General features: G+C 46.9%; 1 protein-coding gene across 1 annotated transcript in view; it reads right to left on the reverse strand.

Annotated features, from left to right (window-relative positions):
- Positions 1-13,064, reverse strand: part of SLC2A9 (solute carrier family 2 member 9) — a 231,455-nt gene that overhangs the window by 174,126 nt on the left and 44,265 nt on the right. Inside the window, 1 exon segment of the mRNA XM_030563908.1 lies at positions 12,229-12,307. Within this exon segment, the coding sequence (XP_030419768.1) occupies positions 12,229-12,291 (63 nt within the window). The 5' untranslated portion in view covers positions 12,292-12,307.

Below are 13,064 nucleotides of genomic sequence, written 5' to 3' on the forward strand. Positions count from 1 at the left end.
GAGACAGCCCAGGAACAGGGCTCCATCATTCTAGTTTCCACTGGATTTTGAAGATCTGAGACAAATATTCTAGTAGTTATTTGCTACAACCATGTGAAGTTAGCTGGACAGGTTTTTTCCTACCACGTCTGTGTCAGTAATTGTCAACTGGTGCCCCTTCTTTAGTTGTCTTTGCATTGACCACTTGTGTTAGCAATCTGCTGTTTCATATTTGCCATCTCAACAGCTGCACCAAGGGTAGGATCATTCTGCAGTTGGAGTTTCTGCCAGGCTTAACAGTCTTGCATCCCACTGAATATTTTGTATCTAGTGCATTCATCTTTCACTGTTCTCATAATCACAAGTCAAGACTGATACCACAAAAATGTCTGTTTCTCTCAGTTTCTGATTATGCCTGTGAAATCTGTCCATTTTATGGACAGTGGTAGGTTGGGATTTAAACGTTCCTTCTATTTCCCAACATTATCCATTTGTTCTCTGTGTCAAAGATGACTAGAATGGAATGTGCGCTCAGCATGGGTACCAGAGCACAATCAGAGGAGCGACCTGTACCTCCCCTGCATCAAAGCTCTACAGAATTGTTCATGGAAATTCCTGCCCCAGTGGAAGAGTCACTTTGGGATGCTGATCTTGATGAAAGCTCATCTTTACTGGCCCTTGAATTTGTGGCATGCAGATACTGCATAAATTGTCCTAAATGGTTTACAGTAATTGAAAGTCAATAGGTTTTAGTCTCACTAATGCTTAAATCCTTTGAAAATGGGACTTAGGAAATAATCAGACTGAGCTTAAACAGATGAGTCTGCCTCTGGTATGCAGATACAGGGTTAAAAAGTTCCTAAGGACAATTATCATAGTTTTTATTCCTCTCAGGAATGAATGGACCTGTTAAAATGGAGCCGCTTTAGAAATAATCTGCTGGCTCCAGAGCATTTCCAGGGGATTATTAGGGACTTTATAGCGCCTCATCCTGGGAGTCATTGCTTGAACTGGTTAGTGGATCAACATACAGTGTCTGTTGTCTACTGAAGTTGACAGAGTGGCTATTAAGCATTCTTTCCTTTGCATTATCATGGCCAGGCATGGTTTACTAACAAACTGTAGGAGATTAATGTGTCCTGGGCAAAGGTTGCAGCACTAGGGGACAATGTCTGCTGAGGTCAGTCACCTCCTGTATCTGAAGTCACAGAGAGCTCACAAACATGCTGTATTGGAGGGCCTGGAGCTAACTGCTTCTGTGCACTATGGTAAATTTCAGAGAATTACACAGCTTGTTAACCATTCTTCTCCCATTCAAGGCAGTGAGAATTGTGTGCAGGAATTCCTGGTGGGAAATGTAGTAAGCCCATAAACACAATGGGATACAAGATGGTTTGTTCCAATCAGCCAATTTCCAGAAAGGAACAATGGGAAAAAAAAAGTGTCATTCAGTTTGATTAGAAGGGGTGATTTTAGAAATGCAGGCTCTTTACACCCACCATACCATGCTGCCACCCTTCATACCAGTCTTACTGCACCACTAGACCTGCTTCAAATATTGAGTTAAAGGCAGGCTAGAAGGTAAGTAGCCAAGAAGAAATTAAAAGAACAGATCCAGCTGGGCATTCCCACATGATGGTTAGGGAAAGGCACTCTAGGCATTCCAAAACTCAGTGAATGAATGAGGTTTGCAGCAAGAGACTAAATACATATGCCTATGGGGTTAAAAAGTGGAAGACCCAGAGTACAGAGTCACAGAAATGCTGCCAATTAGAAATACACCTCTACCTCATCTTTTTACACTGTAGTACTGCCACTCCTGTACAGGGTTTATATGTCACTTGCATGCCATGCAACCTCTCTTCCAAGCATATTAACCACTATCGGAAGTTACTCAAACTGCTTGCTCAAGAGTTTTAAGCAGCATGCTTCACTTGTGTTTGTGACCTGCCTCTTCAGTCTCACTAGTCTAGATTTACTCAATTTCAGGAGTGCAAGACACATAAGAAAGCAGAATTAAGTAAGAGCTTTATCAGACACCTGCTTTGGAGAAACATATTAATTCTGAATGGGATCCTAAGCACTTTAAAAATTCTTTCCCTTATTCATTACAAACACAGATGGATGATAACTGAGAAAGTAAACAGCATAACATTAACTACCACTCCTCATACACTCCTTTGCTTTACACTTTATACCATCAGTGTCCTTGCTTCAGTCAGAGGTCATCGTTCAAGGCACAGTTGTGCCTGTTACCACATTGATGACTCTCCCTTAGGTGAAGTTATAACAGTGAGTTCAGAACAAAGATCTTTGAACAATCCAAGTAATCGAATGTCCCATTAATACCAAAGTTCTCAACAGCATGGCCTATGAGTCATACTGTCCCTACATCTCTTAACAATATTTTTCCTCATAGCATTCTCTCTTGTCCAGAATTAACAGAAGAATTATCCACTAACGTGCAACTCTTAAATTCAGTCTTTTATTTTGAATTGCAACATGTTGCAGTCCTCTTGTTTAAAGCCCAATTCAAACTTTTAGTTGTACAGAGTTACAGGGTCCCGAAGGTTCCAATTAAGTAGCAAGTGTAAATGTAATATTTCACCAGTATCCAGGTGACTTAAAGAGATACTGTCTAGATTTTCATATGTGACTATTATAGTGCCTAGATTTTGAGTGCCCAACTTGAGACACCTGAAAGGGGCCCAATTTAAAGAAGTGCTGAGCTATTCCAAAGTTGCAGGGCGAGAGGCCGAAGCAGAGTCAACGGGAGTAGCAGCCGTCATCCCCCGGCCATGAGGATGCGAAGTAAGTCAATCTAAGATACAACGACTTCAGCTACACTATTCCTCCTAGCTGAAATTGGATATCAAGAGTCTTGGCTACACTTCGAAACTCCAAAGCGCTCCCACGGGAGCACTCTGAGTGCAAGTGTGGTCGCGGCACCAGCGCTTGAGAGAGCTCTCCCAGCGCTGCAGTACTCCACCTCCCCGAGGGATTAGCTTAAGTGCTGGGAGACGGTTTACACTGGCGCTTTACAGCGCTGTAAACTTGCTGTGCTCGGGGGATGTTTTTTCACACCCGAGTGAGAAGTTGCAGCGCTGTAAAGCGCCAGTGTAGCCAGGGCCTTAGATCAGGGGTCCCCCAATGCGGTGCCTGCGGGCGCCATGGCGCCCGCGAGGGCATCTTAATGCGCCCATGTCCTGGCCCCCGGGAGAGCACCCACCAAAATGCCGCTGCGGCGTTTTGGCGGGGACCCTCTCACTGATGCCCGCGTGCCATCGACATGACATCATTGAGAGGCATCGCTCCCGAATTCGGCGGTGACACCGTCTCACTGATGCCGCTTGCCGTCGACAATGACATCATTGAGAGGCATCGCTCCCGAATTTCGGCGGTGACACCTCTCGATGATGCCGCTTGCCATTGACAAGTGACGTCATCGAGAGGCATTGCTACTGAATTTCGGCAGGGAGCCTCTCGATGACGTTGCTTGTTGACGGGCAAGCGAAGTCATCGAGAGGCTTGCTGCCAAAATGCCGCCGAAATTCGGCGGCATTTCGCGGGTGGATCTCCACTGCCACAGTGTCCCTTTCGGCTGGCTCCCGCCAGCCAAAAAGGTTGGGGACCACTGCCTTAGATTGATCCCCTCACTGTAGACCAGGCCTTTGTCTTGCACCTGTAAAGGTCATTCTCCTGCTCTTATCTACAGTAATGGTGACAGCAGTTCACTCCTTTCCCCCAGGGTAACTCTGGGTTCTACTCTGTGTGGTAGGTACTCTGCTAATGGTCGTATTTTTAGCTCTGTGGTCTCACAGCTGTGTATCAGACAGCCTCTCTCTACTAAAACAACAGCACCACAACTTTCCTAAGAGAGAAAGGACTAAGGTGGGTTTTTTGCTCTACTCTCAAGGAGAGTGGAGATGTAGTTACCTTGCTAGGTACCCTGCATCCCTACTCACTTGTTCCACTAAGGCTGGAAGGAAAAAAATCCCTTTTGTCCCTCCTCTTTATTTTTGTCTTCTTTAATACACAAGAGACTTTGTTCCAGTTGCCCTTTGGTCATAGTACAATTGCACGGGCTTGGCAGAGAAAGTCCATGAAAAATCCTACCCCATTTCTGATCTTTCCACTAAATTACTTAGTTGAGCCACAAAATTGAAATGCAAGGAAAAGCTTCTTTGGGTGAGGCAGGATCATTGTTTCGTTTCATGCTCCCAGCACAAATTACCGTTTAGCAGCCACCTGGTGCTACTTACGGTTTTCTCTCTCCGACTGGTCCTTTGTATCAGGGGCTCTACATTGGCCATTTCAGGGGTGAGCTTGGGTCCCGTGCTGCCGCCTTGGCCCAGTTCTCTGTCAGGAGGCTGGCCAGTCCGTGCGCCCCATGGGCACGGCACGCCGGTGGAGAAAGCCCTGGCCCCGGGGGAGATGTGCAAACCCCGCACCGAGCTCTGCAGCGCTTTCCCACCGGTTGCTCCACATTGAGAAACGGAGCGCGTTGTGTAACAGTGCAAACGCAACTCCCAGAGGCCAGCCGGACTCGCTCTGGTTTCATTTTCCAAATCCGGCAGAAATTACCGTTAGCAGCCACGTGGTGCTACTGGAGTTTTTCTCTCTGCGGCTGGGGCTTGGTACTTTGTCTCACGGACGTTCAATTGGCCGTTTTCGGGTGAGGTTTGGTCCCGTGGCGCCGCCTTAGCCCAGCTGCCTGTGAGGCGAGCCAGCCAGTCCGTGCACACGTGCAGCCGGCGTGCCGGAGCAGCCCTGCAGACATCTTGAGTGTGGCTACCCGGGGACAGCGTCTCGCGGGGAGCCCGGGGGCTTGGCACGCTGCAATCCGGCGGTGCTGTGCAGGTTAGGCAGCGGGGAGGAGTCTCCTGCGGGAGCCGGGGTGAGTTTAGTTCGCTGCCGCACGTTTGCGGGACTCCATCAGCACCGCGTCCCTGCAAACTGTGCTGCAGAGGTTGGTGTGAGTTGCACTGCCGTTGTGACAGGCTTGTGTCACGGGCGCGGGGATTCCCTGCGCCAGGGGAACAGCTGCAGGAGCGGATGTTGGCGACCTGCTAACTGGGGGCGTGACGCTCAAGCTGATCTTCATGCTCCCCCCCCCCCAACTACTGGTGACCAATATAGATAAAAGTTCCCCGTGAAGGTGCATTTGCGTCGGGGGCACGCTGGTGTCTTCCAGCGCCAGTGAGGATCCAGGAGCAGTTCAAGGGGAAATACAATACCTCAGTGAAATCAGCTCGTTCAGTTTTCGGCATTGGCCGGCTCTGCATTGCATAAAACAGTCTGATTGGGGTGGGCTGCACAAGCAGTGCTTAACTTGCCCACTGATCTGTACAGGTTGTTCTGGGTGAGAATGACAGTTCCTGCAGTTGTCCTTTGTTATCCATACAGAATAGGAACAAGATTATCACATGCCAAAACATAATCAGCTGTTCTGCCTTGAGTGCAGGAGACTGGACTAGATGGCTTGTGGAGGTCCCTTCCAGTTCTCTGATTCTATTTGACCTGCATTATGTGACTACACTATGTCCACTCTGCAGTTGCTTCATTTCTATTGTCCCCAGAGTCACTGCAGTAATTACATAAGGCGAGGTACTGAATTGCTGCCTTGCTGAACATTACAAGCAATTTCACCTCTGAGAGACATATAACCTTGATGTTTGGCACTTGCATGGTGGTCTGTAATTGTCAGAGGTCTTACTGAGAATCACAGAGGTCAGATTTGTAGGGTGATATTGTAGCCACAGGTGTTTTCCTTCAGTAAAGTAGAAACTTGGTGCAGTGACTCTGGGGACCTTTAAGGATATATTTTAGCTGCTGTATTTTTTATTGGCATCACGCTTTGAGATAGGAACATAGTCGACTTGGTTTATTATACAACAAAATTATTAAAACTGTTGACAGATTTAAACTAGATACCTGAAAGCTTTCTAACTATGAGAATAGTTAAGTACTGGAATTGATTACCTAAAGAGATTGAGGAATCACCATCACTGAATGTTTTTAAGGTTAGACAAACATCTGTCAGGGATAAGGTGACCAGACAGCAACTGTGAAAAATCGGGACAGGGAGTGGAGGGTGTAATAGGAGCCTATATAAGAAAAAGACTCAAAAATCGGATTGTCCGTATAAAATCGAGACATCTGGTCAGCCTAGTCAGTGATGGTCCAGGTACACTTAATCCTGCCTCGGCATGGAGGGGGGGGGTGGACTCAATGACTTCTTGAGCCCTACATTTCTGTGGTACACAACTACCGTGATTGCATGTGCATGTCAATTGACCGCATGTGCTTTTGGCTCAGTGATTATTTTAAACATGCTGGTATATGCAAATTAACCATGACATTTCATGTCCGTCTTTTTAGTTCTTAAATATCAAGTCAGTATGTCCCTCTAGCAGGGATTTGCAGATTACAAGACTATACACGTGAAGAAACTATCATTATTGAACAATCAGCTTTGTTAGAAGTTAACAAGTGCTTTAGTTAAAATCCAAACACTCCAGCCCATCTAAAGTGGCAATTAACTGCTTTGAAATTATATGATCTGATACTATTGTGCTGGTGCACCAGTTTGTGTGAAGTACAGTCACTGTGGGTGCAATCCTGCTGTCCATACACCCTTCTTACTTGAGACAGGTGCCTGTTAGAATGCAGTGGGAGTTCTGCCCAACTAAGGCCCACAGGATTTCATCTAGTGCACTTCATTTCCAGTTGGCAGGTCACAGAAAAAGTGACATGTAACAAGCTTCAGTTGTACCAAGAATTTTGAGACCTTAGCTGTGCTGCAATTAAATGTTTTCACAAGCCTTCTGGCAAACAGATGTGACACACCTACATTAGTATTATATAACAGATACTAGTTAAACACATGAGCAGGGAAAAAACTCAAGTTAGAACTACTGCTTTTTAAATGTGCCCACCCTAAACCAGTGAATTATGAATTTGGAAGAGTTTTATGTAAGTCACCTACTCAACAATAATGTTCCCTTGGCAATAATGAAAAGTGTGTTTTGGAATGTTCCCAACCATGTGCACTTATTACTGCCATAAATAAGACAGTTACTCACCTTTGTAACTGTTGTTCTTCGAGATGTGTTGCTCATATCCATTCCAGTTAGGTGTACGCGCCGCGCGTGCACATTCGTCGGAAAACTTTTACCCTAGCAACTCAGTGGGCCGGCAGGTCGCCCCCTAGAGTGGCGCCACCATGGCGCTCCATATATACTCCTGCCGGCCCACCCGCTCCTCAGTTCCTTCTTGCCGGCTACTCCGACAGTGGGGAAGGAGGGCGGGTGTGGAATGGATATGAGCAACACATCTCGAAGAACAACAGTTACAAAGGTGAGTAACCGTCTTTTCTTCTTCGAGTGATTGCTCATATCCATTCCAGTTAGGTGAATCCCAAGCCTTACAAAGGCGGTGGGGTCGGAGTGAAATGTGGCAGAATAAAACTGCTGAGCCAGAGGCTACAGCCTCTCTTGACTGCTAAATAGGGCATACTGCGAAGCAAAGGTATGGACCGAGGACCAATGGAGCTTCGCGACAGATCTCGTGGGTAGAAACACGAGCCAGCAAGGCGGCAGATGAAGCCTGAGCCCTGGTAGAATGCACGGTGATGTGGCTTGGGGAAATATGAGCCAAATCATAACAAGTGGGGATGTTCGCCATCACCCCAGAGGAGATCCTCTGAGAGGAAAACAAGCAAGCCCTCCCTTTGGCCCGCTACCGGGACAGAGCTGGGGCACCTTAGGAAATGGTTCTGTCAGCACAATAAAATGCGAGCACTCCACAGATGTTCAAGGAGTGCAACGGTTGCGCCCATTGCGTTGAGCTGTGGGTAACATGAAAGGCCAAAACACCTTAGGGAGGAAAGCCGGGTGCGATCATAACTGCACCTTGTCATTGTGAAACCTAGTGTACGGCGGAACCCCCGTAAGAGCTCTGATCTCAGAGACCCGTCCGGCCAAGACTAGGTTGAGGTCCCAGGGCGGGGCTGGGCGGCGCACCCGAGGGTGCAAGCGCTCCAAGCCCTTGAGGGACCTCGAACCCATAGAGCGTGAGAACACTGAACGTCCATCTCAGCCTGCTGGAAGGTAGAGATGGCTGCTGAGTGTATCCTCAGCGCTGATACCGCCAGGTCCTGCCGCTGAAGGCCAGAGGCAGGCCAAACAGAGGGGATCGAGACCTCAGCAGGAGCAAGATCGAGCGTATTGCAGCTGTAAAAGAAACGCTTCCACCTGGCCCGGACGTTGACCAGGTGGAAGGCTGCCTGTCACCCCGACTCAGGTACGCAGCAGCCACCGTGAGACGAAGAGGCTGCAGGTCCGAGTGACGAAGCCTGTCGTTGCCCTGAGTGATGAGGTCTGGGCTGACAGGCCGAGTAACGTGGTATGTCAGCGCTGCCTGGACCATTCTGGAGTGATCATGATGATGATGCACGCTCTGCCCCTGCGCAGTTTGAGCAGGACCTAATGAACCAGTGGGAACAGTGGGAAGGCATAATGCAGTTGGCCTTTCCACGGCATCAGGAATGCGTCCAAGATCGATTCCGAGGAGAGATCTTGGAAGGAGCAGAACACCTGGCATTTCCTGCTCTCGCGGTGAGCGAACAGGTCTGTGTGAGGAAACATCTCCACTTCCGGAAAGCGGGACGCCTCACATGGGGCAGAGTGATCACTCGTAAGGCAGGAAAGACCTGCTGAGGCAAAGAGTTAGGACGTTCCAAACGCCTGGGAGAAAGGACGTCGCCAGCTCCATCGAGTGGGCCATGCAAAGACCCGGAAATGGATGGCCTCCTGACAAAAAAAAGGGGGGGGGAGGACTATGTCCCCCCTGAATACTTATGAAGCACCTGGTCGTTGTGTTGGCTGTAAACACCGAGATACAACGGCCTCGCAGCTGCCGCTGGAACCCCTGGCATGCCAGGCGGACTACTCTCAATTTTTGGGGCATTGAGGAGGAATGCCAGCTCCCTAGAAGACCAAAGGCCTTAAAGCTCAGAGGTGACTATGAACACTCGAGCAGAGAGATGAGGCGTTCGCCGTCAGGGGCAGTGAGCCGGACTTGGAGAGGACGGAGGCGGAGCTTGGCGTGTTTGGTTACAAACTTGCGGGCAACCATGGACCCAGGAGACTGAGACAAGAACGAGCTGAGGTCGTTGGGAAAGCCTTCAGACCTCAGATGATTGTTGCCATCGCCTAAAATCTCAGTTGCGATAAGCAGGCTCCGGCTAGGTAGGAGACCAGGATAGCCCCTAGGGAGCCCAACCTCTGCGTGGGGACCAGAGTGGATTGCTCTATAATAAACAGCAGGCCTTGACCTGTGAATAAGACTGTGGCGACGAGTAGCTAGGGAAGTGGAGGTCAGCTAAGCCGCGCTCCACTGTTCCAACGACCGACACGGGCGGTAAGAAGGAACTGAGGAGCGGGTGGGCCGGCAGGAGTATATATGGAGTGCCATGGTGGCGCCACTCTAGGGGGCGACCTGCCGGCCCACTGAGTTGCTAGGGTAAAAGTTTTCCGACGAATGTGCACGCGCGGCGCGTACACCTAACTGGAATGGATATGAGCAATCACTCGAAGAAGAACTGTACCGTTTCCATTTCTGACAAACTATACATCTGCAGTCTTTCATTTTCATAACTAACAAAAATGCCCAGTTTGTTGTGGCAAAGTATTGTGAATGTGAAAGGAGCTATAATGTGGTAACTTTTTATGTGTCCTGGTTTCAGAACAATCCAAGAAGTGACTTGTGGGATTTGATTTTTCCATTGACATGTACTTTGTGTACTCATTGATATCTGAGTGTAAAGGTCATAACATTTTACATTTGCTTTGTATGGGGGTTAGCAATGATGCAAGATTCAAATCAATGGAGAATCTGGCCTCTGGAATAGGAGAATTCCTTTTTAGGATACAAAGAAGTAAGCAAACACGCTGATATGCTTTTCTGGTTCATTTTATTCACAAATTTTACATTCTTACTCACAAAAGAAGCAATGCTGGTGAAATCTGACACCCACCCACCCCCTATGTATTTCTCATTTCAACACTGCTTCCTCCCCCCCGCCCCAACACCCTCCTCCCAGCCAGACACACTCCCCTCAACTTTGGAATGTGTGTGAGACAGGGGAATTTCCTGCAATATTCCTGAAAGATCTTATTGTATAAAGTTTTTGTATATTTTCATGAGCCAGAATTGTATGTTACCTCTCTGGGCAAGGGCTGTGAGATCCAGGTCTTACAACTGATGTGAATTCAAAAAGACTATATTGAAAGTGTTCCGAACAAGTATGGACTTTGGGGACTATAAGTGTTAAGTGAATTTCCTGGGGAATCCCTAGGTAGAGGTTAATGCAAATTACTCCATTCCAGTTATGAAAAAAAGCGCAACCTTTTGAAGCTACTCTCTGAGGAGAGGGTTATTGTCCACTGATTCCCTGTAACAGAAGGCCAAGATCAAAGACTCGAACTGTAAAGGAACAACTGATGTTCCCTCTTTTGTTCTGGTTCTGGATCTAAGATGGATATGAATTTCTAACCAAAGAGAAAACCCAGCAGTGGGTTTTTAAGGACTAAAAAAATCTAGAGCCCTTGGTTACAGTTGGGGGATGACCTGTGGTAAGCTTTTTAGCATGCATATAGGAACTCTGATTGTTCTAGAAAGTTTTCTATGTAGCGCTTTTACTTTAAGAATAAAAGTGCTTGTGTAACCCACACTCCTTCTGGGTGTGGTATTCTGTCCCATCTAGTGGCACCAAGACCACTCAGAGGGAGAGAAAATGAGTCTGCTCTACAGCCTTAGTTACCAGGCAGTTGGCTTTTAGCTCATGCGGTAGAAGCTAAGCTCCAGAGGTCCCAGGTTCGATTTCGCCTGCTGACGACCGGGGTCTGTCAGCATTACACTTGTTTAGAAGGAGCTGTGTGGTAACTTATAACTACGGGCAATACACTGGTCATAGCCTTTGGAGAGAAAGCAAAGCACAGATGCTGTCCTGTTTAAGCAGTGTAACATGGGTCTCCATGCAGGACAGGTTATGGCTGGGAACTGGAAACCTTTAAGTGGGTGCCCTTGGTGGACCACAAAGGGGGGAAAAAATAGTTTCAGGGCAACTGCACCTGTGACTGTGTATGATTTTTTTGTACAAGCTTTGCCTGGACACACTAAATGCTTTTGGCCTCTTATCATTCATAGAAGACCATCAGCAACCAAACAAAATACACTGCCATGCATCTTCATGTATGGCCATCAAATCATTCCCTTACGTAACTCCCCAGCTTTCTTACTCACGGACAACTTATCTTGCTCTCTTCTTGCTGTGAGAAAAGGGTTATGCAACATTTCTAGAAGGTTGACAAAGAGGCTATGGCACAGCAAGGGGAGGAGCAAAACTGAAGGGTTTCCACAGGAAAGGTCCTATCAGCACCTCTCCTTCAAACCTCCTAAAACATTTAGTTTGCCCCAAGAAGCATTTGAGTTATTTCAAAATCTGAATAATGGCAGCAACTCAGAGTTCAGATCCTCAGTGTTCTAGACACTGTGCAGATACACAGTAAGAGACAGTCCCCATTCCAGAAAGCTTACAGTCTGAATAGATAAGACCAACAAGGGGTGAAAGATATCCCAGAAACTGAACCCCAATCCCATAAATCCCACGATGGTGCCTGAACCACAAGACTCTTCTTCCACCTCAAAAAAATCATAAAGCAATTAGACCCAGATTTATAACGGTATTTAGGAGTCTAAATCTCATGATCAGAAAGGTATTTAGGCTCTTAAGACAGTCAATGGGATCTTGGCTGCTAAGTGCCTAAATCCCTTTCTAAACATGAGATTTAGGTGCCTAAATTATTAAATGTTGCAACTCTGAGCACTGCAATGCCAAAATACCTTTACAGATCTGAATATTAGTGATAGTAGTCTGCTTGTTGTCAATTATATTCTGTATCTGTACTCCCAAAGTGAATGTCTCGATCAGTGTTTCTCAAACTGGGGTCGCCATTTGTGCAGGGAAAGCCCTGGCAGGCCGAGCCAGTTTGTTTACCTGCCCTGCCTGCAGGTCTGGCCTATCGTGGGTCCCACAGGTCTGGCCTATCGTGGCTCCCACTGGCTGTGGTTTGCTGCTCCACGCCAATGGGAGCTGCTGGAAGCGGCAGCCAATAAGTCCCTCAGCCCAGTCTTGATAAAAGATTTAGGAGGCAGATGTTGGGGGGGGGGGGAACGCAAACTCACCACTTTCTTTTTCACTGCTTGTTTTTCTTTAATCTCACCATTGTTTTTCTCTTTATTCTCCATTCTGTTGTCTTCTTATCTGTTAATAGTGGGAGAGGGGAAGGATTTGTTGTAATTACTGTACATTTATATACTGAAAACCACTTTAAAACAAAAACACCCACACACCACAGTGCCTGATCCAGCAGGCTCTTGAGAAAATCTTACTTCAAGAAGGATGTTGATAAATTGGGGAGAGTAGGAAGAAGAGCCATGAGAATGATTAAAGGGTTGGAAAATATGCTTTATAGTAGACTCAAGAAGCTCAATTTGTTTCACTTAGAGAAGTTTAAGGAGTGACTTGATCACAGTCTATCTACCACATGGAGAACAAATATTTGATAATGGGCTCTTTAGTCTAGCAAACAAAAGTATAATGAGATCCAGAGTATGGATGGTGAAGTTAGACAAATTCAGACTGGAAATAAGGCATAATTTTTTTAAACTGAGGGTAATTAGTCACTGGAACAATTTGCCAAAGGAAGCAGTGGATTCTCCTTCACTAGAAAATTTTAAATCAAATGTAGATGTTTTTTCCAAAAGGTATGCTCTAGTTCAAAGAGGAATTAATTCAAAGGAAGTTCAGGCCTGGTCCACACTATGCGTTTAAACCTATTTTAGCAGCGTTAAACTGATTTAACGCTGCACCCGTCCACACAGCGAGGCCCTTTATATCGATATAAAGGGCTCTTTAAACCGATTTCTGTACTCCTCCCCGACGAGAGGAGTAGCGCTGAAATCGGTATTACCATATAAGGTTAGGGTTAGTGTGGCTGCAAATCGACAGTATTGGCCTC

This window comes from Gopherus evgoodei, chromosome 5 (genome assembly GCF_007399415.2).
Source record: "Gopherus evgoodei ecotype Sinaloan lineage chromosome 5, rGopEvg1_v1.p, whole genome shotgun sequence".
Taxonomy (NCBI): Eukaryota; Metazoa; Chordata; order Testudines; family Testudinidae; genus Gopherus; species Gopherus evgoodei.